This window comes from Grampus griseus, assembly GCF_964374135.1.
Source record: "Grampus griseus genome assembly, chromosome: Y".
Lineage (NCBI taxonomy): Eukaryota > Metazoa > Chordata > Mammalia > Artiodactyla > Delphinidae > Grampus > Grampus griseus.
The window spans coordinates 11,840,344-11,866,526 of record NC_139016.1 but is presented as its reverse complement, the minus strand read 5'-3'; the positions used below and the strand labels follow the sequence as shown (position 1 = coordinate 11,866,526).

Sequence of the window (26,183 nt, the reverse complement as noted above, 5' to 3'; positions counted from 1 at the left end):
CCATCTTGGTGATGTCACCTCAGCACCACTTACTGTTACCCTTAGTGACCTGCTAGCAAATTTAGCTTCCTTTCCCCATGACCTTATGCTTTCCTGGGAAAGAGATGAGGTGTTAGTTTCAAAGGGAGGAATGCTTTCACCAGTAGACACACCAATGATTCCATTAAACTGAAAGCTGAAAGTTAAGAGTGCTTCCTGGTAATTTGGACTCCTTATGCCTCAATTGGAATCAACAGGCAAAGAAAAGAGTTTCTTTTCTGGCTGTGGTGATTCATTCTGACAAGTAGAAAGGGGAAATTGGACTACTGTTGCATAATGGCCATAAGGTAGAGGGACTGCACAATGGCCATACAGGAAATTCCTCAGGGCATCTCTTAGTACTACTGCTCCTTGTAATTAAGGTCACTGGGAAACTGAAAAACAATCCAGACAGAAGTAGTAAATACACCCTTCAGGAATGAAGGTTTGTATCACCAGGTAAACAATTATGACCAATTAAAGAACTTGCTCATCAATTCCTTTACAAGTCACCCCACCTCCCCTCCTGCCCTGATCTTTCTCTCATATCATGAAGTTCTGTTTTTCTGGAGATCTCTTAAGTAGGACAGTATTTTACCCTTTCAAGTGTAATGTACAAATCTTATTCCAATATAACTTAATTTTACTCTTTTTAAAAATGTCTTTGTTTTCATTGTATCTACATATTAGCAGACAATTTCATAGGTTTTCCTTGCCACCATCATACATATTGTATGAAGAACTGAAGTTCAATGGTTGTAATTATGGAGTTTGGCAAAGTTTTTTTAATGGACTTGACTAAATTTTAGGTTTAACTGGCCACATTTCATTTCTGTCAGGTACTCTTCTTTTTCAAAAATTAACTTTTGGCTGCGTTGGGTCTTCATTGCTGTGCGTGGACTTTAGTTGCAGCGAGTGAGGGCTACTCTTCGTTGCGGTGCGCAGGCTTCTCATTGCAGTGGCTTCTTTTCTTGTGGAGCATGGACTCCAGGCACGCAGTCTTCACTAGTTGTCTCACGTGGGATCAGTAGTTGTGGCTCATGAGGGCTAGAGCACAGGCTCGGTAGTTGTGGCGCATGGGCTTAGTTGCTCCATGGCATGTGGGATCCTCCCGGACCAGGGCTCGAACCCGTGCCTCCTGCATTGGCAGGTGGATTCTTAACCACTGCGCCACCAGGGAAGTCCCCTCTTCATCTTCCTCTTCTTCTTCTTTTCTCCTTCTCCTTCTCCTTCTCCTTTCTTCTTCTTCTTTTTTTGCGGTATGTGGGCCTCTCACTGTTGTGGCCTCTCCCGTTGCGGAGCACAGGCTCCAGACGCGCAGGCTCAGCGACCATGGCGCACGGGCCCAGCCACTCCACAGCACGTGGGATCCTCCCAGACCGGGACACGAACCCATGTCCCCTGCATCAGCAGGCAGACTCTCAACCACTGCCCCACCAGGGAAGACCTTCTTTTTTTTTTAATAAACTTGTAAAAATATAAAAACTGTTGTTAGCCCTGCAGCTATGCATTAAAAAGACCGTGAGTTCGGTTTGGATGCTGTACCATTGTTTCCTGATCTTTGCTACAGTATATATACTTACAAATACATCATTGATTTCCCTTTTCTTTGAAAAGTTAGCAAATTTCCTTGGTGTCTTTCTCTTTTTCCTTAAGAAATTTGTTATTTTATCTTGAGAGTAGGTGTGCCACAGGTAGTACTTGTGTGCTTGTGTAATAGACACTTCCTTGTTCACAGAGATCCCAAGGGATACATAATTGTAAAACTCCATTGATTCTCAGAGCTAGGTGGTCCTTGGAGTGGCAGCCTTAAAAACTGGGGCACTAGATGTGTGGTCCAGACGCTTTGTTTTCACTTCCCAGGTAGAAGCTTGGAGTTGGAGGTTATCTCAGGATTTTAAGAGGGGGTATGGTGGGAGTGGGGCTTATTGCGGGAGTGTGTCTTAGCCTTTCCCACCCATTTCAGTATTTTCCATTGCCCAGTGTGTAGGAGATGCTCAGTTTGTGGATTTCGCTCATGGAGTTAATCCATGTGGTTTTATATGTGCTCTGATGCTAACAGTAGGATAAGCCAGCAGCCCTCCTATCCCTTCATCTTGGTGACATTCAGCCACTTTTTTTTTTCTCTTCTAGCTGAGCCGTGTATCTTGCAGGTTCTTAGCTCTAGTTTGAATTGGGATTTGAATCTGGGCCTTTGGGATTGAATTGGGGCCTTTGGCAGTGAAAGCACAGAGTCCCAGGCATGTTCCCCGCCCCTCGCCCCGTTAATACACATTGTATATAGGTTGATGGTAAACCACATGAAACCATAATTTCTTTTTTTTTTTAAGGCATTTTAAAAAAACATTTTTTTATTTAATTTTGGCTGTGTTGGATCTTTGTTGCTGAGCACGGGCTTTCTCTAGTTGTGGTGAGCGGGGGCTACTCTTCGTTGTGATGTGCGGGCTTCTCATTGAGGCGGCTTCTCTTGTTGCGGAGCACGGGCTCTAGGCGCGATCGCGCTCAGAAGTTGTGGCGCACGGGCTCTAGATTACAGGCTCAGTGGTTGTGGCACACAGGCTTAGTAGCTCCGCGGCATGTGGGATCTTCCTGGAACAGGGCTTGAACCCGTGTCCCCTGCATTGGCAGGTGGTCTTAACCACGTGCCACCAGGGAAGTCCTATAATTTATTAATTAGGGTTTGTGATAGACACTGACACAGACTAGGCATATTTCAGAGATATTAGGGGTTCACCCAGACCACTGCAAGCAAGCAGTAAATTGAGTCACACTAATTTTTTTGTTTCCTAATGCTTAAAAAAAGTTGAATTTACACTGTACTGTAGTCTTATTGAGTATGCAGTAACATTATGTCTAAAAAGACAATGTACATACCTTTATTTAAAAATACTTACACTGTAAATCAACTGTACTTCAATAAAAATAAAATAAATCAATTCAGTGTAGCGAAAAATAAAATCAAATAAAGGTAAATAGTTTAACAGTAAAATAAAAAAAAATAAAATACTTAGTTGCTGAAAATGATCTGAGCTTTCAGTGAGTCATAATCCTCTTGTTGGTGGAGGGTCTTACCTTGATGTTGATGGCTGCTAACCAATCAGGGTGACGGTTGCTAAAGTTAGGATGGGTGTGGCAGTTTTTTAAAGTAACTCCACAATGAAGTTTGCCACATTGATTGACTCTTTCCTTTCACAAGGAGTTTCTCAGTAATATGTAATGCTGTTTGATAGCATGATGTTTTACCTACAGTAGAACTTTCAAAATTGCAGTCAGTTTTCTCAGACTCTGCCAGTGCTTTATCAACTAAGTTTATGTAATATTCTAAATTCTTTTTTGTTATTTCAGCAGTCTTCACAGCATTTTCACCAGAGTAGTTTCCATCTCAAGAAACAGCATTTTTTGTTCAGGCATAAGGATCAACTTCTCATCTGTTCAAGTTTTATCATGAATGACAACAATTCAGTCACATCTTCAGGCTCTTCTTCTAAATTCTGGTTCTCTTGCTATTTCCAACTCATCTGCAGGTATTTCCTGAACTGAAGCCTTGAACTTCTCAAAGTCATCCATGTGGGTTGGAATCTGTTTCTTCCAAACTCCTGTTAATGTTTTGAGCTCTTTCCATGAACGTTCAATGTTCTTTATGACATCTGGAAAATTTCTCCTTTTCTGTAGGCTGTCTTTTCATGTTTTTAATTGTTTCCTTTGCTTTGTAGAAGTTTTCAAGTTTGACATAGTCCTATTTGTTAACTTCTGATTTTGCTATTTGTGTTTTTTGTGTCATATCCAAAAAACATGGCCAAGACCAAGGTCAGGGAGCTTCTTTTCTGTATTTTCTTCCAGGAAATTTTATGGTATCAGACCTTATGTTTAAATATTTGATCCATTTTGAGTTAACATTTACAAGTAAGATAGGACTACAATTTTAGTATTTTGCATGGGCTTATCCATTTTCCCCAGCATCATTTTTAAAGAGGTGAAGAGTCTGTCCTCTTACAGTTGGGCATTCTTGGCTCCCTATGAAACATTAGTTGACCATAAATGTGGGGGTTTAATTCTGATCTCTTTATTCTGTTCCATTGGTCTATGTGCTAATATTTTTATACCAGTTACCATACTGTTTTTCTTAGTGTAGCTTTGTAGTATATTTTGATGTCAGGAAATGTGATACCTTCACCTTTGTTCTTCATTCTCTGGATTGCTTTGGCTATTTGGGAACTTTGTGGTTTCACAGAAATTGTAGGAGTTAAAAGTTATTTTCATTGTGGGCTTGATTAAAATGAACTGATAATATTTCTCCAAGTTGTTTGGCCTCTGCATTTCGTGTTGGCTCATGACTTCATTGTTTCTTTTAATCATATTGTAAGATAGGATAGAATTTTTAGAACTAAAGAACATTTTATGTATTATGTTTCTACTTAATAACATAAAGTAGACATAAAAGCTTTTAAATGGCGCTTTTTTTTTTTTTTTTTTTTTTTTTTTTTTTTTTTTTTTAAACAGAATGCTGCCTTTTTATATGGCCTTGGTTTGGTTTACTTCTATTTCAATGCATTTCACTGGTAAGTTGACTTACATCAGATGTTTTCCCACTGTGTGTGTGTGTGTGTGTGTGTGTGTGTATGTGTATGTAGGAGAAACACATAAAATATTTAAATGTCAGTAAACACTCATTTCATTAGTTGTGTATTACCTTTGTAGGTTCAAATCAAGTTCAGCCCTCATTCCCTCCACTCAGCACATTTGCAAACACCTCTCAGTAACTAGTAACTTGATTATAAACTCTCAATTTCCCACAATAGGAATAATGATACCTCCTTCAGTGTTGAGGATTAACAATGATAGTAATGTGTAAGATTTTGTATAAACAGTAAAGTATAGGAAACTTTTTTGGTCTTGTCCTTTTTTTTTCCATTTGAGTGCTATGAGAATTCAAAGGAAAGCGAGTGAGTACACCACCAGTGTTTGCAGCCATGTCCTGTAGGTCATTCTGAATGTTAATAGAGTCCTTAAGTATCCACTGACCAGTATTTGATATGGTTTCCCAAATGTGAATGAATATTCAGCTTTTAGTTGTATGACTTTTCGTGTATATTATTTTTCTTACTCCTTGGCTTTTTGGGAAGTTGTTTATGCCATGTTCAGAAGTACTGCATTGTTTGTTACATGAACTTGTAGGTTATACATGTTACAGCTTCATTTTATGAACTGTGTATTTCTTTGAGAGATTTTAAACTTAAGTCAACTTACCTTTTGTCTTGAATGAGGACAATTTTAAGGTCCCTGTGAATTTCCTAAAAATCCTATTCACAGAACTCACTATTCTGAACTTTTAGAACTAGAAAAGGTCTTAGATATCATTTTGTTTTAATTTTAAAATTTTGTTGATGGGGGAAATAAGATGTGTTCATTTTTAGTGTTATGTGAACTATTTAGTAGTGGAAGCAGGCCTCATGTTCAGGACTGCAGTCTAATAATTTAAATCACATTCCATACTTAGAGAAAAGAAAGATTTTCTTTCTTCCTTTTTTTTTTTGAATGAAACTATCACTGGCATTGGGTCATGGACTTGTGATCACTTACAAATGGGAAGAGGACAGATGGTTACCGAAACCAGTAATAGGAGTTATAAAGTTTGTAGGGAGATGTATTTAGAAATAAGGTTATAAGTTTTTCTAAATGGAATAATTTATTGTACTTTGCCTTATGTCAAGATGGAAAAGTGGATATTTAAAAATCATTATTTGCAGTTGTTGTGCAAATAGATACAGTCATTTCAGCTAGCCAGAACAAATTTAGGTGAAATCCAATATAAGGCTGGGAACAAAGAACGATACATTTTAGATACAGAGAAGTGTGACTAATATTGAACAGTTTTCATGTAGTTATAACTTTTGAGCCCCCTTAGATTGAAGGTAGGAATGTGAAATCAGGAAGGAGATAAGTCTATAGATTGAAAATATTAATTGCTTGATATGTGTGTGACAGTGTTGAGTTAGTTGTGTGAAAGATGATTTTAAATTTTAATAACTCATCTGTAAATGATATGTCTATATTTCCCAGAGAAAATCTTCCTTTCAGAATAGTTGTTTTGCAGTAAATGTGTGTATAACCACAGCATTTGACAAGTAGGATCTTAACTGAAGTAACTTACTAAAGACATGTGGTGTGTTGCTTGATACTAAATTGTGATATGACTGTTATCTGCATCTTTCTATAATAAAAAGAGAATTGACTTTGGAAACATTTACAGTCCTAAATAGTGGCCTCTGAGGTTTTTACAGTATAGAATAATTGAAATTCAAAATAGACTTTTTTTCTTTTTTTTCTGTCTCTTCCAAGCACTTAAATATATTCAGAGTATATCCAGCGTATCTGGATTTTCTCCACTGATAATAAGGACCTGTTAAAAAGACAATAATCAAGACAGAATAGAATTAGGACAAAAGTAGGCAAATGAAGGCAGAAGTAGATTAGAGAAGTCAGAAGCAGTCCTGTAAACACGGGTCCTTGATTTATGATAGAGGTGGCACTGCTTTCTGTACAGTAGGAATCCCATATGGAAAAGATAAATATTAACCCCTATCTGAATCACGTCATACTTAAAATAGGTTCCAAGCTGAATGTAAACCAAAATGTGGTAGGTAAGAGTAAGGCTTCTAACAGTGGATTTATATGGAGCAGTAGAGAACCAAGGTTAACACTCTTACCTTTTTGCCATTTTTAAAAGCTTTCTTACTGTCTTCTCTAAGTTGATTCAGAGAATTTTATATTGTTTATTTACATTGAAAATACTACTAAATATTTAAATATTGCCAAATAATTTGAGGAAGTTAAAGTTACCTTTTTACATTCATAGTGTTTTTATAAAGTTATAATTTGTTTTAAAGTCGTATACCCATTGTATTTTTTGTACTTCCAAAGCACATACAGTTAATCTTACCGTTTCTTATGTCTGTATTCTTCAAGGGCAATTAAAGCATTTCAAGAGGTGCTTTATGTTGATCCCAGCTTTTGTCGAGCCAAGGAAATTCATTTACGACTTGGGCTTATGTTCAAAGTGAACACAGACTATGAATCTAGTTTAAAGGTAGGTGGTTGGGGCTTTTCCTTGATATACACTATTTCGTGTGTGTGTGTGAGTGTAGAGTGTGGGGTTAAATGTTAAGAGTATAGAGAAATACTGGAAGTTATATTACTGCTATTGAATGAATTTAGGATATGAACTTAAAAAGGAAAAAAGGATTGGATTTCGGGGTACAAGACAGGCATGGTGCTAAGATACGCAGAAGAACTTTTAAGTGCTTTAGATTTTTGTTTTTGGTTTGTCTTTTAACAAAATATAAATATTGATGTTTGTGATAAGGAGACACTGAAGGTTTTTATTTCATTTTTGAGTATGTAAAACACTCTCCAATATGTGACTGGCACTGTAGAGATGAAGAGGTGGTTAGTGATGCTATATCTGTGATCTGATTATTGACTGTTCTTTCCTGTGGGTCTGATTAGAAATCTGCCAGTTTTTAATAGCATGGTATGTGTCATGGCAAAATTATTTAATAGATTTGTTATCTTTTAAGGTTTGTGGTCTGCTAGTTGGTGAACATAAACATCATTGGAAAAGAATGGTACATTATTGTTAAATACTTTGCTTCTAATGGAAATTTGATTTGTCAGTACTTAACATTTTTTCGAGTTTCTGGGTTTGTGCTATCATTTTATGTTTTCCAAGGGTTTTTAATGAGAATGGGACTTCCCTATATATCAGAAGCATTGTTCTTTGAAAGAATTCAAGTTTCTGGAGAAAAAAGGTTTTGAGAATTTATGACTGTTTAGAATGTTTGCTCTTTTCCTTATAGATGTGAATTGTAGAGTATATTGATTACAGAGGTGGTGTACATATGTGTGTGTCACATACTCTGAACTCTTTAACAAGGAAAATGCTAAATAAAGTCTACTTAAAAACTGATGTGATTGCAGGTCCCCCAAACTGCCAACCTCAAGGTTAGTGATTTGGCAGAGGTCATTGAACTCAGAAAAGTTTTATTTATGGTTATGTTTTATTTACAGATAAAGAATATAGATAAAATTTTTCAAAGGAGAAAGACACCAAAAACAGAGTCAAAAGTGCAAAAGTTCACTTGTCCTGTCTCATTGCAGTCATATTGATAGCACTTAATTCTCCCTGAAATGATGTTTAGTTACATGCAGGGAGTGTTCCCAAGCCTTTTCAGGGTTTTGTTCTCTTCCATGAAATATGTATATATGTATAATATTGACGTTTGGTAATATAGAAAGGGAGAGAGCCACCTGACTGACCTTAGTTTTAGTTGCTTAATCACCAGCCACTTTAGACATCAAACTGTAATGTTGTTAGAATGAATTATCTTGATGACCCAAGGTCCTAGGTATACAGAGGTACACTTGCAAGGCAGGATATTCTAAAGGTTTAGAGATTCTCTCTCAGGAGTTGGTCAAGGCTAGAGCTGTTTTCTTTTGAATAGGCAGGGTTTCAACAACCCAGACCGGCTGAGTTAATTCCTTGCTGCACTCTGTATTCGTTCACTTCCTTAATTCTCTTGGGTTTTAAAATATTAAGTGCCTTGGGCTTCCCTGGTGGCGCAGTGGTTGGGGGTCCGCTTGCTGATGCAGGGGACGCGGGTTCGTGCCCTGGTCTGGGAGGATCCCACGTGCCGCTGAGCGGCTGGGCCCGCCAGAGCTGCTGGGCCCGTGAGCCATGGCTGCTGGGCCTGCGTGTCCGGGGCCTGTGCTCCACGGCGGTGGGAGGCCCGCGTACCGCAAAAAAAAAGAAGAATATTAAGTGCCTCAAACTATCTCTGCATTTTATGGGTTTATATAGGAGTGATACTGAGGGCACATAGAAACTCAACCAAGAACATTAAAAACCATTGCAAGTAGACTGTAAAGAATTTAGATCACACGCTGGTCAGAGATCAGTTGTAGCTGAGGAATAAGTCCAGAGTTAAATGAACTTGGTGCAGAGAATGGGATTAGGTTTATCAGTTATTTGTTAAGATTAGAACAGAGTTTATCAAACTGTATACTGTGAGGTGTCAGTGGATTTAAAATGTAAAGAAAGTACAGTTTTGACACCTTGTAGATTTTTTTTTTTTTTTTTTTTTTTGCGGTACACGGGCCTCTCACTGTTGTGGCCTCTCCCATTGTGGAGCACAGGCTCCGGACGCGCAGGCTCAGCGGCCATGGCTCACGGGCCCAGCCGCTCTGCGACATGTGCGATCTTCCCAGACCAGGGCACGAACCCGTGTCCCCTGCATCGGCAGGCGGACTCTCAACCACTGCGCCACCAGGGAAGCCCCTGACACTTTGTAGATTTTAACCTCTTTCATTTATACATTCACAGGGTATAAATTAGCCTATCAAAAATGTTAACATGTCATATGGCAGAAAATAAGTTAAATATGGTATAATTTTTTTGTAATGTATTTGTTATATACCAACATTTTAGATGTTTTCTGAAAATATGTTGGAGGGCAAAAGAAAATTGTCAATATGTAATAAAATATCCTTTAATTAGGCAGAGCAGAGTTAGATAACATTCAGTGGTTTGTTGAAAGTGTTTTGGCTTACTCACGCATAATGGAAACAGTGTTGTATCCACTTTTATTTGTTTAGGCTTAGGTAAAGTGTAACAGACCTTCAAATGATGTTGATTTTAGCAAAAAATTTGGGGGCGTGCAATTTTCTTTTTCTTTCTTTGTGCCATTTTCCCCCTTATTTTAAACTCTGATAACTCTCTGATTTTGTTGTATGAAAACATAAAGAATGTTAGGATGTTTTTGACATTAATATTTCTTTTTTAATGAAGTATAGTTAATATACAATATTTTATTAGTTTCAGGTGTACACCATAGTGATACAGTATTTTTACAGATTATACTCCATTAAAAGTCATTAAAAGATAATGGCTATAATTCCCTGTGCTGTGCAATATATCCTTGTTGCTTATCTCTTAATCCCACACCCCTAATACGCCGATGCCCCCAGTCTCTCTTCCCAATGGTAACCACTAGTTTGTTTCCTATATCTGTGAGTCTCTTTCTGTTTTGATATATACATTTGTTTATATAATTTTTTAGATTCTATATGAGGTGATATCATATGGAATTTGTCTTTCTGACTTAACTTCCTTTAGTATGATATAATCCCCAGGTCCATCCATGTTGCTGCAATTGGCATTATTTCATTCTTTTTATGGCTGAGTAATATTCCATTGTATATATATACCACATCTTTTTTATCCATTCATCTGTCGATGGACATTTAGGTTGCTTCCATGTCCTGGCTATTGTAAATAGAGCTGCTCTGAACATTGGTGTGCATATATCTTTTTGAATTAGAGTATTCTCAGGATATATGTCCATGAGTAAGATTGACTGCCTGGGTCATATGGTAGCTCTGTTTTTAGTTTTTTGAAGGAACCTCCGTACAGTGGTTTCACCAGTTTACATTCCCACCAACAGTGTAGGAGAGTTCCCTTTTCTCACATCCTCACCAACACTTGTTATTTGTAGGTTTTTTTTTGTTTTTTTTTTTTGTTTTTTTTTTGTGGTACGCGGACCTCTCACTGCTGTGGCCTCTCCCGCTGGAGAGCGCAGGCTCAGCGGCCATGGCTCACAGGCCCAGTCGCTCCGCGGCATGTGGGATATTCCCGGACCGGGGCACGAACCCGTGTCCTCTGCATCGGCAGGTGGACTCTCAACCACTGCACCACCAGGGAAGCCCTACTTGTAGTTTTTTGATGATAATCATTTTGACAGATGTGAGGTGATACCTTGTTGTTTCAGTTTGCATTTCTCTAATAATTAATGATGATGAGCATATTTTCATGTGCCTGGTAGCCATCTTTATGTCCTCTTTAGGAAAATGTCTGTTCAGGTCTTCTGCCCATTTTTAAATTTTTTTTTTTTTTTTTTTAGGGGGATGTTCAGTTATATGAGCTGTTTATATAGTCTGGATATTAACCCCTTGTTGGTCATATTGTTTGCAGATTCCATCCATAGGTTGTCTTCCACCCTATAACCCCTATCTCTGGCACTTAGTAATCTGCTCTTTGTATCTATTAGCTTGATTTTTTTTAAATTATTTTTTAATTGTTTCTTTTTAAAATTCCACATAAAAGTGAGATCCTTTGGTATTTGGCTTTCTATGTCTGATGTATTTCACTTGGCCTAATACCTTCTAAGTGTATGCATGTTGCTGCAGATGGCAAAGTTTCATTCTTTTTTTATGGCTGAGTAATTACACTTATATACATACACTCACATACACACACACATACACTCACATACACACATGCATGCACACCACATCTTCTTTACCCATTCATTTGTTGATGGATACTAGGTCACTTCCATATTTTGGTTATTGTAAATAATGCTGCTGTGAACATTGGGGTACATGTATCTTTTTGAATTAATGACTTTTTTTTGGATATATATCTAGGAGTGGAAATACTGGGTCATATGGTATTTCTGTTTTCAATTCTTTGACGAAACTCCATACCGTTTTTCATAGTGGCTACGGCAGTTTACATTCCCACCAACAGTGCCCAAGCGTTCCCTTTTGTACACATCCTCACTAACATTTGGTATTTGTTGCCTTTTTCATAGAACACATTCTGACAGGTGATACATAATTGTGATTTGGATTTGCATCTCCCTAATGATTCATGATGTACAGTGTCTTTTCATGTGCCTGTTGGCCATGTATGTTTTTAGAAAAGTGTCTGTGCACGTCTTCCATCCAGTTTTTAATCAAACTGAATAGGAGTTTTTTTGCTGTTGAGTTGTATAAGTTCTTTATATATTTTGGATATTAACTGTGTATCGGATACATGATTTGCAACTGTATCCCATTCAGTACACTGCCTTTTAATTTTGTTGATGGTTTTCTTTGCTGTGGAGAGGCTTTTTAATTGGATGTAGTCCCACTTGCTTCTTTTTCACTTTTGTTACCTTTGCTTTTGCTGTCAGGATTTGGTGTCAAGATTTGCAGAATTATTGCTGTTTGAAAATACTTAACATTTTGTGTCGTGTGGGGTTTGAAACAGTAAAAGCGTTAATTTTCCTGCTGCTTTCAAAAGTTTGTGGACTTTTTTTTGTTTTAGGATCTTGAATACTGAGATAATGTAGGCTGGGCAATTCGAATTATACAAATCTCTCTGAAAAAAAAAAACACAAAAAAACCCAAAAAAAAACAAATCTCTCTGCTTTTTTGAGAGTTTTAGTATAATAGTAATACTGAAATACTGTCATCTTGGAAATGTATTTCTTTTAAGGTCAGTTTATTTCCTTTGATGACTCATTTAGGAAAGGTCTGTTTTCTCACATAACATTTTAATGTGTTTTCAAGGTCAGTTAGACTTAAAAATGTACTACAATACAAAGTGGGACTGTTATGCTGCTCTTTCTGTTAGCGGAAAGCTGTTATTAAATATATATATTTTTAAATAATATACATATACATATATTTTCTTTCGGTACGCGGGCCTCTCACTGCTGTGGCCTCTTCCATTGTGGAGCACACGCTCCAGACACGCAGGCTCAGCGGCCATGGCTCACGGGCCCAGCCGCTCCACGGCATGTGGGATCTTCCCGGACTGGGGCATAAACCCATGTCCCCTGCATCAGCAGGCGGACTCTCAACCACTGCGCCACCAGGGAAGCCCTAAATAATATACATATTTTAAAATAGTTTTGTCTTGGCTTTCATAGCACAATAAGGATATGTATTTGGCTTTGCAGAATAGATGAAAATTAAAGCAGTTTTCAGTGTTCAAATGTTAGATATTCCTGAGTAAAAAAGGTTTTTCCCCCAGTTTTGGTTGTATTATTAACTTAAAATTTTCAGATCATAGTAAATTTTCATGCAATTAAAAAAAAAAGCTATAGAGTCACAGATCTAGAAAACAAACCTATGGTTACCAAGGGGGAAGGGAGAAAGGGATGGATTGGGAGATTGGGATTGACATATACATAATACTATGAATAAAATAGGTAACTAATAAGGACCAACTGTATAGCACAGGGAACTCTACGCAGTACTTTGTAATGGCGTATATGGGAAAATAATTTAAAACAGAATGGATATATGTATATGTATAACTGATTAATTTTGCTGTATACCTGAAACTAACACAACATTGTAAATCAGCTATACTCCAATAAAACAAACAAACAAAAAAAGTACAAGGAATTCACATATACCCATCAATTTCATTCAGTGGTAATATTTTTCATAACTATATCTTATTACAACCAGGATTGGACATTGATAAAGTCGAAAACTGTTGTTTTTTGTAGCATTGTATCCTCTGTATCATTGTGTTTATTTTTGACTCTATGTCTATAGAAAGAATAATGCATTTGCTATTTAAGGGTCATATGCATTTTAATAAGTTAATCCATTTCAGAATATGTTTTAAATAAGTTTTTAAAATGTACTTCATATAGACTAGCATAAATTTTTTCTAGTGTTGTTTTTTAATTATTTTATTGTGCAGAAATACACACTACATGATACTGTTTTCAACATTCAACTGTATCAGTTAAAATATACAATTTAGTGGCATTGATAATATTCACAGTGTTGTATAACCATCATCACTATCCATTCCCCAGAATTTTCAGTAACTCATGTAAATACTTCTGTTCACATTAAACAATAATTTCCATTCCTTTTTCCCCTCTAGCTTCTGATACCCTTCTGTTCTAATTTCTGTTTCTATGAACTTGACAGTTTTAGGTACCTGATACAAATGGAATCATATGTTATTGTGTCTGGCTTACTGCACTTAGCTTAATGTTTCCAGGATTCATCCATGTTCTAGCATATATAGGGCTTCCTTTTTATGGCAAATAATATTCAATTGTATGTATATAACAAAATTTTTTCATTTATTCATCTGTTGATGGACTTTCAGATTTTTCTATATTTTGGCAGTTGTGAAGAATACTGCTATGAACACTCACGTATGAGTGTTTTTTGAACTCTTTTTTTGACTCTGTTTTTTCAGTTCTTTTGGAAATATACCTAGAAATCTAATTGCTGAATTGTATCATGTATTTAACTTTGTGAGGATTGCTATACTTTTCACACTGCCTGCACATTTTACATTCTTATCAGCAATGCACTAGGATTCCAGAATATCTGCCTCCTTGCCAAAACCTCTTTTCCATTTCTTAAAAAAGTAATGACCATCCTAATGGAAGTGAATTGATATTACCTTTGTTTTTCTCACTTGCATCTTTTCCTGTGCATTTGTCTTCTTTGGAGAAATGTACACCAAAGTCCTTTGCCCACATTTGAATTCCATTCTTTGATTTCTTCTTGTTGAGTTATAGGTGTCTTTATATACTCTGGATATTAATTCCTTATGAGAGCCATAATTTCAAATATTTTCTCCCAGTGTCTTTTGATGCATAAAAGTTTTTAATTTTTAAGAATCCTAGTCTTTTTTCTTTTGTTGCCTGTGCCTTTGGTGTCCAAGAAATCATTGCCAAAACCTTTGTCATGAAAATCTTTTCCTGTATTTTCTTCTAAGAGTTTTATAGTTTAATTCTTCATGTTTATATGGAAGATAACAGTCTACCTTCATTATTTTCCACGTGGCTATTTCACAGCTACCATTTGTTGAAAAGGTTGTCCTGTGTATGGTGTGTGAGCATAATAGACTGTGTGTACCACCTACAGTGTTCTTTCCAGTTATTCTTTTTATAGCCATTCTTTTGTTACAGTGATAGCAAGGATTAATTTTGTTGTTAGTTACAGCTAGTTGAGGAAGCATAGTTATGTACTCAATCATTCCACATTGTTTAGACTACATGTCCAACTTGGCATTTTAAGTGTCAGTATGTCTGTCACAAGTTTAGATGTATGAATTGTAGATAGGAATGACATTTATGTAGTTGATTGTTTAATGACTTGTCCTTTGGTTACTTAATGGTATTATAGTTGATTATTTTAATCTTTGAATAATTAATGGAGACTGAAAATTGAATGTACATTTGTGGGAATAGTTTGTAGAATAGTTGATGGGGACTTGCTTATTCCTCTTTCATTTAAGTTAAAAAAATTTATTATCTGTTTTCTCTGCTTAAGTAGTTTATAACTCTGACATTTATATTGATAATTAATAGAGGTCATTTGTTATTCAGTGTTTTTCAGTGACAGCTAGTGTTTTCATGTTTTAATGTTATCTGTGTTTTTAGTAATAAGTCTCTGTAGACAGACACATGAGTTATTAAATATAATGTCTAATATATATATTAATTATACATTATGTTTTCTATTTACTGTCATATTAACTAATACTGGTTAGTAACTAATTTCCTAGTAATGATCTATTAGTTTTTATATATAAATATATAACATCTATGTATAGACAGTTATATATATTTACATTCTGCATACACTTATTTGATATACGTAGGATGTTTTAATATTTCATGAATGATTCTACATGCTTCACACACAATTTACATACCTTTTAAAAGAACCAACTATATTTCAGAGATGAATTTCAACATGGGTTATGGTTTTTAAATATCTTGAAATATAGTGCTAGAAAGGGCACTATAGAAGAAGGAATATAAGCCTATATGACTTATTCTTTAGGAAATATATAATAGTATTGTTTCATTTCTAAAGTCCAGATCTCATTTTAAGATAATCACTGATGTTTTAAAAGATACCATTGGGTTTTACAGATTTTTTCTTTATTGGAGTATAATTGCTTTACAATGGTGTGTTTCTGCTTTATAACAAAGTGAATCAGTTATACATATACATATGTTCCCATATATCTTCCCTTTTGCGTCTCCCTCCCTCCCCTTTATAGATTTTTGTATGGTGAATTGAAACGCGTCTAGTTTAAACATTTCTATAACTTAATCTTTTTCTTTACTTTAATACTGAAATATTCTCCTTTTTTTAACCTAATAAAAATAGACACAGGGTAAGTAGGTAAAGTACTAAGTTTTAGTAATAGTAGTAGCTTTCCCCCCACATCCTCCCTTCTTAACTATCCTATGGAAATACTTTGATAACACTTTGTTTCCACAATAGATTTTGAATTATAGTAATTTTGTTTGGTTGGCTATTATGTTTTAGTTATATAACATGGTTTCATTATACATGTTAGACTGATAAAGACTAAAATATAAAAGTTGACTTTATGCATCTCTAAATTTAGCACAGTAATGTCTTCACTTTTTTCTTACAGCATTTTCAGTTAGCTTTGATTGACTCTAATCCCTGTACTTTGTCGAGTGTTGAAAGTAAGTATTTCCACATACAATAGTTTTTTGTCTTTTTGAGGAACAGAATATCCATGAAACGTTTCAAATTACGACCATGAATACCTTTTCAGATACTCTATATCTTTGTTTATGTTGGTTTTTGAGAAAAAGAATGGGAGAACACAAGCCTGATTCAGAGGCTTTAAGATAGTTGATCAGCATAATCACTTGATAACTGTAGAAATCCCTGGTTTCTCACAGAGCACTAACATATAGTGATTGCTTACCTTTTGCTAGGTATTATTGGTGGCAGGCATTACTATCTTGTAGTGTCTGTTTTTAACCCATAACTTATTTCTCTTGTTTCTTTTAATGTCTTTGAGACTTTGCATATTCCACAGGCCATGACTGGTCTTTGAACCTCTTAACCTGTGCTTATGAAATTGGGAAGATCAGAGTATTCAAAGTAAAGTTAAAAAAAAGAATGGAAAATGTATTTTTGTTTATGAGTAACTTACACATGTACAGTCTTCATTGTTTATACATACTGTTTTTCAAGCTAGAAAGAGATATGTATCCAATTAATATTTTTGAAAACAATTAGATGATATAAAACTTTCATTATATGATTGTCCTTCATGATAGCATGTATTCTTAATATTCTGAAAATAACATTTCTAATAAAGTTTAAATTTCAAGACCTTTTTGGCAATGTTGCTAGTATTTTAGTACATATGTTTGAAAATCTCCATGTTGAGTATTTTCCTAGTTGTATATTTATGGCCCTCTTTCAAATTATATTTAAGAATGGAATAGGAGATTTTCACTTTTTGAAAGATGACACTGTCACCTTATGGGATTGTGAGGCCAGAGACATGGGACCCGAGACTGAATTGGTAGGAAGTTCACATGGTGTTAGGGTGCCAGTTAGATAGTCTTTTCTTTCTTGTTACTTATTAGATGGATATGTAGATGAGAAAAATAGGATTTAGGTTCCCTAACTTTCTCCTTATTTCTGTCAAATAATGGAGATGAAATTTCTATTAACTGGATTTGAGGTTATGTTGGGAAAGGGCAGTGAAGAGGAAGAAAATCACTTAACCTATTAAATAAAGAGGTTGTTTTTATATATGAGACTAGAAAAAATGTGTGAATTGTATTTTGTTTATTTAGTTATTATCTTGTGATAGAATTTTCCTTTTCTCTGAAGATGATGTTTTTAATCATAGGAGGTTTGTTAACTTGTAATGTGTAAATACTTTGGGAGAGCAGTGCCTTTGTACCCAAAATTTATTTGATTTTAGAGTTAATTACAAAATTTTAGGATAATTTTTCTCTGTTATGTGCAGGAAATTATGGATATCTAGTGCAGTGTTTGCTAATCTGGATGTGGAGAAGTTATTAGAAAGCTAGGGAGTTTATTAAAGGAGACAGCTTTTCAGGCCTTTATACCACAGGATCACTAAATCACAGTTTTTAAGAGCTGAGCTTAAGAATTGGTAGTTTTTTAATGCTTCCTAAAGAGAATATAATCTTCAGGGCCATTTGCTGAAAGAGAATGAAAGATAAGGATGGGGTGGGAGGACGAGGAAAGGACATGAAAATAAACATCTTGTTACTTATGAGAATTTCATGATTCCTTTAAGACAGTTCTGGAAAGTATTCCACATTTTATGTTCTCTGTAAAATTTTGAAAGCTTCTTCTAGTTACAGCCTAAAACAAAACATGAAAAGAGATTTGTTATTGACACATAAACCCCATAGAATTTAAATAGCTAGAATTTAGTTGTAATTATTGTAATTTTGTTTTATTGATCCTTACGGTTTTCATTGAATCTTTCATGTTCTGGTAATTGCAAATTGAGTAACAGGAAGAGCTTGGGGGGGAAAAAAGAAGGAGCAAATGTGTTATATACCTTTATCTGATTTATCATATATACTTAGTTTATAATTTTGCTTTTTAGGTGGTACGACTTTTTTCTTCTTTAAGTAAAAGTCACTAAATTCTGAATATCCAGAACAAAGTCATTTCTTGTGTGTGCTTTTACTAATACTGTTTCGATCTATGACTTTAAAAAAAATGCTTAAATAGATTTATTCTGAAGAAAAACGCATATGTTTAAAAACATGTCTTTATTTAATAGCTTTACTATATTTTTAAGGTGAACATTTTGAGTATCGTGTTTTAGGATATATACATTTGAAAGGCTATGTTTATTTAATATTGCTGATTTAAATTTAGTATACTTATTTACTGTTGATGTTTAATGTTTTTAATGTATTTTAATGTGTTTTCTTAGAATTAAAAATAAGTGGATTAAATTTTTATTTAATAATGGCTTTTAATTATGTTTCCTTAGCATGCCCATGATCTTTATTTGTACATTGTTCTATTAAAAACAAAAGTTGAACTTCTAAATCAAATTTGTGATCCATTGCTTTAGCATTTCTTTATGTTTTAAATGTTGTATAATCCCTGTTTTCATTCATTACTTTAAACTCAGCTGTATTGTAATTAATTCTTTTCCATGATCCTTTGTAGTTCAGTTTCATATTGCCCACTTGTATGAAACCCAGGTAAGTGTTTTAATTTACTATACTGAAAACAAGAACAAAATCCTTATCCATACTTTAAGTGAAATAAAAATTATATAAGACAGTTTCATACTTTACACTTTCATACTTTAAATGAAATAATTATTGATAAATTTTAGTTCAGTTTTGAGTATAAACTCCTGCATATATTTAATATTTTAAACTCATTAAATGTGTTTGAAATTTTGGTTAGTGATAAAACCAAACAAGAGACATGAAGGAATTTGAGGTTTGTATTGAGAATGAGTATAGTTTTGGTAACCATTTTCAACTCACTGTGATTTAATAAATTTCCAAAACACTCTCTGGCTGTACACTAGGAATTGTCAGTTAATGCAGTTTGCCTCTAAATTGAGTCATCTGTGTGGTTTGAAATGACTTTACTTAGGAAGTGTTCTACCATTCTGATGTTAGTATGTGTATTTTTCCAAAATATTTTTGCCTGTTTGAAATAAGATATTGTCTTAGAATAATTGCTTCTGTTTTTCTGTAATACTGAAGTGTCTTTAAAACATCTTATTTGTAACATAAAGGATAGTCACCCTTTAATGGTACTGTCATAACTTCAATATTGGCTTTAAAAACTGTTTCAGTTTAACTTTGTAATATTTTGTGCATAGCATATTTTGTTTGGCTGTTAGATTAAAAACTGTAGTATCATATAAATTTATAATCTGTGATCAGAAATCAGGAAGTTGCTAGGAGGCTGAAAAAAGTACATAGAGTTTATCAATAGTATGAGTAGTTGAACATTTAAGATTATATTTCAGTTGATTTATAACATGCATTTAATAGCAGCTTTTCAAGGGTGAAAAAGCACTTGTTATGTAGTAAACATTTGTGAGGTCTATTCTTTTGTTTTTAGTCCAAGTATAAATTAATGGGTTGAGGGTAGATACTATGCAAATTTATACCAAACAAGGAAAGATGCTGGCATCTTCCTTTATTCATATTATAAATAGATGTAGTAAGATAGTTTGAGATCATTTAAGTGTCAAGTTCCCAAACCCTGCTTATGGGTTAGACATTTTGGGGAGCTTTAAAAAAATTGACGTCAGGTTTCTATACCCTGTCCATCTTCCCTTACTCCCCAGAAAACACCCGTGAAATTCCCATATTTTCTGAATCAGAGTTGGTATCAAGGTAGGATATTCTGGTAACCTGCTAATTTCTATTTTATAACATGGAATGGCAGCCTTCTTATATCTATTGTTATAGATAAAAATTCTTACCTCCGTCTGAGTCTTTGTTAAGTATAGAGTTTTTATTCATTAAGTGTTTTCTTTTTCCCCCTTAATCTTTTGATGTAGGGAAAGTTATTTTAGGTACATTCAATCTTTTTTTTTTTAATAAATTTATTTATTTTATTTTTGGCTGTGTTGTGTCTTCATTGCTGCATGCGGGCTTTCTCTAGTTGCGGTGCATGGGCTTCCCATTGCAGTGGCTTCTCTTGCTGTGGAGCACGGGCTCTAGGTGTACGGGCTTCAGTAGTTGCGGCTCACAGGCTCTAGAGCACAGGCTCAGTAGTTGTGGTGCATGGGCTTAGTTGCTCTGCGGCATGTGGGATCTTCCCGGGCCAGGGCTCAAACCCGTGTCCCCTGCATTGGTAGGCAGATTCTTAACCACTGCGCCACCAGGGAAGCCTGGTATATTCAATCTTTAGCTGGCCCAACAAATCTGCAGGTTCCTTACTGCAGGTAAGATAAGAATCTGCAATACAGAACCTGGGGATTCACACAGCTGAGGCTACTAAACTGTTATGTAAGGTATCTTGAGTGGATTTTGGTATCCTCGGGTGTCATGGAACCAATCTCCCACAAATACGGAGGGATTACTATGGTATGACCATTTGGTATTTTCGGATGTTAAACTATCTTAATTTCATTGCAGTTTTCAAAGAAGGAAAAGAATAAATATTAAACCCAAGTAATCAATTAAGTTATAGAACTTTCCCATTTGAATTAAAAAAAATTAGATTGTGGTGTTATTAAATTTTATAGTTGATGGCACTTTAATAGAATGAGGGCATGAAATATAAACTGAGATATTCTCAGAAAGGAAAATATGAGTAGTATACTTTCATTTGGTATCTACAAGAATTCTTCATTTCAGTGAATATCATCTTCTTGTTAATCCAAGATAGTTCTCCCATTATAAAAAAAATTCTACTTATAGTTGATTATAGTTTCATAAAATAATTTGAGTAAAATATAATTTTCTATGTAGGTCTTTTTGATTTTTCTAATTTTAACCTATACATAGAAGTTCTTATTTATAAATACTCTGTCATATTCTTACAGTTTCATCTTCCTGAAAGATGATAATTTTGTTTTCTGAAATTTGATAGGGTTATTATTTACTGTTTTAAAATCATTAATTTATTGAGATGGTTTCTGAGGGTTTTTAAATGAAAACAGAAGTTTACCCTTATTCTGGTATTCTCATGAGTTCTACTGATTTTTTTCAAACTCCTTGTTTTGAAATAATTGCAAATTCACAGGAAGTAGCAAATATGCACAGGAGATACAGTGTACCTTTCACCTCATCTTCTCTTCTTCAAGTGTTTACATCTTCTGTAATTGTAATACAATATTGAGATGGGAAATTGACATTGGCACACTATGTATATATAATTGTATGCTGTTTCATTGTATATGTAGACCGCTGATGAGGGTGAGAGTAGACTACCTGGTATTTGCTGGAGTAGAGAACTTACTGTCTTAAAGTTTTCTGACTTCTTTGGCTGCCACTTTTACTGATCTTTTTTACCTGTATAGATGAGTCTTTTCTTGAAGATTTTGCTCTTTATAGTTGTTGGTATTTCCAAGTATGGCTTCTCCAGAACTTAGTAAGGAATTTAGGAGGCAAAAGAAAACAACAAACCAACGAACAAAAAACAAAATCAAAAAAACCCAAAACCCTAACTAAACAAATTAAAAATATATATATTTACTGCTGTATTTTTCCTTGAGTCCAAAGATCAGTGAATGGTTTACTTTTTTCCATATTTTTCTGATATTACATATAAAACAAGCAAGCAGAGTTTGGAGTGCTTTTAACTGGATTTAGCGAGAGAAATAAAGAAAAGTCTGTTTTCTACACCTAGTGTGGAATTGGAAATTAATGTCAATCTTTCAAATTATAATGCAGCCTTGTAGTCCTGAAGTAAATATACTAGATTGAGATGTATTATTGTTGTTAAATATTATTATAGTTCTAGTTTGTTAATGTTACATACAAGTTTTCTGTGTCTTTGTTCATGAGATTGGTTTTCACCTTTTTGTACTGCCCTTTGGAGACTTTAGAATGATGATTATACTGTTTTACAAAAGTGCTTTGGAAATGCTACCTTATTTTTGTATTCTCTGGAAGAGTTTGTGTTACAGATTGTTACTATATTTCTTCTCATAATGTTTTGAAAAATTTAGTGTCTAAGCCATTTAGGACTGGATTTTTCATAATTGAAAGAGTTTTGATTATGGTTACATTTGAAACGCAGTATTTGTCACTACTTTTGGAGAGTTGTAGATCTTTATTTTGATTCAGTTCTGTTATAGGGAAGATAATTTTTTTTTTGATTTCATCTTAATTATTGGCATGAATTGGTTCATAATATTTTCTTATAAAGTGTGTACAGATCTGTGGTGAGCACCTTTTTTTATTGATTGGTCTTGCCAGGGTTTGTCAAATGTAATAACCTTTCATATGCTTCTATTATGTGATTGCTTTCTATTTTATTAATTGCTGCTCTCTTACTACTTTCTTTGGGTTTAATTTAGTCAGCATTATTTTTTATTAATTTTTGACATACATAGGTGATTGATTTCTAGTTTTAAAAACAATGTGAATTAAAGTATTTTTTTCTCCAAACATGATTTGATGCATTCTAAAAACTTGCTATGTTGTGTACTTCTTATTTCAAAATATTTTCTAATTTCACCTGTGATTTGTTGTTTTGTTTGACCTGTGGTTATGTAATATGTTGAATAACATATACAACGATGAAAGAATTTTATGATTGTGTCTTTGGTATTGATCTCCATCTTAAATTTGTTGTTTACCCTTTTATTATTTAAATCAGTTGTTATTTTTTATATTGATTTTGGGCCATGGTATCATCGGTGTTGGTTAATGATTCATGTTTTTATTAGAAAGAAACGTGTGTTTTGTTGTTCTTGGGTATACTGTGGTATAGCTGTGTAGACTTGGTTGTGTTCAGGTTTTTCTATATCCTTTTCAGCTTTTTAATTTAAAAATTCTTGCTTATCCATTAAATCAGTTCTTGAAGAAGTATTATGGTAATAGTATTAAACATAATTATGTGTGTTAGTGTGCCCTGATTTTTGACTACAACTCTTCCTCCTCTTTTTTTTTTTTTGTTACGAATGTTTTCAGTGGGCATGGAATTCTGTTTTTATTTCCACAGTTTGAAATTTATGTTCCACTGTTGTTAAGCTGTATTGTTTCTTGAAGTCTCATGATTCCCTTGTTGATTCTTAGAAGGTGAAGCTTATCTTCACGCTGGTTTTTTATTTTCTGATTACTTAAAATTTTTTATTTGTATTTAGTTTCCTGCCGTTTTGCTACCATGATCCTAATTCTTTATGGTTTTCTGTTTGTGGTTTCTTGTATCTCTTGAATCTGTACCGTGTTCTCCTTTTATGTTTTGCAGGGAGGTTATTTCTTCAAAAACTACTTTTGCCCAATTATCTTTTTTCCTTTAAGGGTCCAAGTACATGTACATTACAGATTTCCACTGTCTTTTCTATTTTTACCTGTATTTTCTACTTTTTTTTCTCTCTCTTTATCTGTATTTTCTTCTGGTTTATTTTTCAGGTCACTTATCTTCTCATTTTCTATATCAAATCTGCAGTTAAGCCACCACTGAGTTCTTAATTATTCCCTTTTTTCCCTAAAATTTCTGATGGAATTTTACATAGTTCTTGATTCTGGGCTGAAATTCTTCATCATTTATTTTCTCGAACATACTAATCCTAGTTATTTGAAAGTCATTGATAATTCTGGTATCTGAATCTCCTGTTGCCTTTGTTTTTACTTAATTTTTCTTTCCTTTATTTTTACTTCTTTACAATTTGCTTTTAATTATTTACTGAATGCCAGACTACATGTATGAAAACATACAGAGATCATTTTAACTTCTGGGCTTGTTTCAGTTTTCCTTTTTTTTTAGAGTGGGGAAAGATCACCATAATCCAGTGAGGCAATAATGTGATCTAAAAATGGGCTTCTTGTGCTTCCCTGGTGGCGCAGTGGTTGAGAGTCCGCCTGTCAATGCAGGGGACACGGGTTCATGCCCCGGTCTGGGAGGATCCCACGTGCCGCGGAGCGACTGGGTCCGTGAGCCATAGCCGCTGAGACTGTGCCCCGCGGCGGGAGAGGTCACAGCGGTGAGAGGCCCGCGTACCGCAAAAAAAAATAAAAAATAAAAATGGTTTTCATTTTTTTTTAATGGTCTTATTGTATTACAAGGCCTTGTATGATTTTAGATTTTAATTCACCTTTTATCAAGGTTATAGTAATTTTGAGACTTACCTACATACTTGAGATGTATTTGACAGGACCTGTTGCCATGCTCAACTAGAAATGTTATGGTTCCCCAGTGCCGTAAAGGGAAAGGTGGGTGCTTTGTCATACTCTTCTTTGTTCAGTTTTTTTCTATCCTTGTGTAAGTAGCCCTCCATGAGGAAGACAGAGGACATTTCCTTAAATTTATGGTTAGATTTTTTGGTATCCCATTTTAAGTGGGATAAATTTCTGTAAAAATAGAAAGTTGTTTTCTTTTGGGAAAAGAGACAATAATCATTCAGTGTGTTGAGTATTATGCAGAAAATAAAATAGGTCAATGAGATCAAGTGCTTTACAGGGAGATATCAAGGATAACTCAGATATCTGTCACTTGGGAAGAAGTTGAATAAAATACAGTATATTTTGTAGTATCTAGTGTAATCATTCATATGTTAATGGAATGAGGAATATTCATTTTTGTGTATCCTTTGGAAGGATATCATATATATTTTTAAGTGAATAGAGGAAAATCAAGCAATGTGTTGGGTAAACTATAACTTATTTGGACATATGTGTGTTATTATATGAAAAAGCCAAAGGATAAATCATTAGAAGTTTTAATAACTGCTTATCTACAAGAAGATGACAGAAACAGTATGATTAAATAGAAGTTAATATAGTGTACCTCTCTCAACTTACACTTTGTTGTTGTGTGCTGGTCTAAGTCAGTAAAAACTCTTGTGGCTGGACCTGCCCTTCCAGTTCTTACTGTGATTGCATGTTGCCCTTGGGAAGGAAGAGCATGTAGAGTCCTGCTTTTATTGGAATCAAAGGAGGGTTTCAAGATTTCACTTTTTATTGGTGAATTTAAAACATATGAGCAGGAATTTAAAGCTCAGGAAGAGAAAAACGTGCAGCCTAAAGGATAAGTTACCTAAGTCAGCTATGATTTCTAATACAAAGTTGGGGGTGGTGGTGCATGCGTGGCCGGCAGCCTGGTTCTTTATCTAGTCACATAGCTGGCAATGTATTTATTCAGATTAGCCAGCTTTCTAGTGGATATTTCAGAGCAAAGCTTACATCAGGCACTTGTGTTATAAAAAAGAAAAACCATCTGTAAGGGCTTAAATTTGTGTGGGTTTTAGAGTGTGTGGATTTTAGAGTGTGTGGATTTTTTAATATCGTTATCAGAGGGAAATTTTTAAAAGGCCAAAAAGTCAATAGTAGAATTTAAAAAATACCACCATTTGTGGTTATTTCTTGCAAAAAAGGGAAACTGAAATCAACGTTAACATTTTCTTCTATGTACTGGTTTAAGAAGAGGGGAGAAAGGAGAAAACTTGGAATGGGTAGGGTACAGGATAAACAACATAGATTGTTCAGTAAAATTTTAAGTCTTTAGAGTGGGTGGGAGGTTAAGGGAAGGCAAAGGAAATCCTATAAATTAAAAGATTTTTTAAGAAACCTATCCAGATTCAATGGTTTGACCTTGTTTGGATCCTGAGTTAAGCCAGCCATAAAAAGGCAGCTAGGAGAAAGTTGTGTGAGAAGTTTTGATATACAGTGGAAATTTAATATTAAGTAATTATTGTCATTTTTTAAGGGCAATGTACTTAGGTTATAGAAAACATAGTTATGTATATTATAGGATATATACTAATGTATTTGTGGATATAACAATGATAATGTCTAGGATTTGCTTCAAAATTATCAAATATGGGTAATTGAAATGATTTAATAGATTTTCTTTTTGTTGATGTTGTTGTT

At 34.5% G+C, this 26,183-nt stretch overlaps 1 protein-coding gene across 4 annotated transcripts in view; it reads left to right on the top strand.

Annotated features, from left to right (window-relative positions):
- LOC309817720 (lysine-specific demethylase 6A-like) overlaps positions 1-26,183 on the top strand; it is a 163,069-nt gene that overhangs the window by 59,747 nt on the left and 77,139 nt on the right. For all 4 annotated transcript variants that reach the window (XM_082646987.1, XM_082646986.1, XM_082646985.1 and 1 more), the window contains exons 5-8: positions 4,519-4,577; positions 6,985-7,105; positions 16,280-16,334; positions 18,838-18,872. In XM_082646987.1, the coding sequence (XP_082503113.1) occupies positions 4,519-4,577; positions 6,985-7,105; positions 16,280-16,334; positions 18,838-18,872 (270 nt within the window). The remainder of the gene's footprint in view (positions 1-4,518; positions 4,578-6,984; positions 7,106-16,279; positions 16,335-18,837; positions 18,873-26,183) is intronic.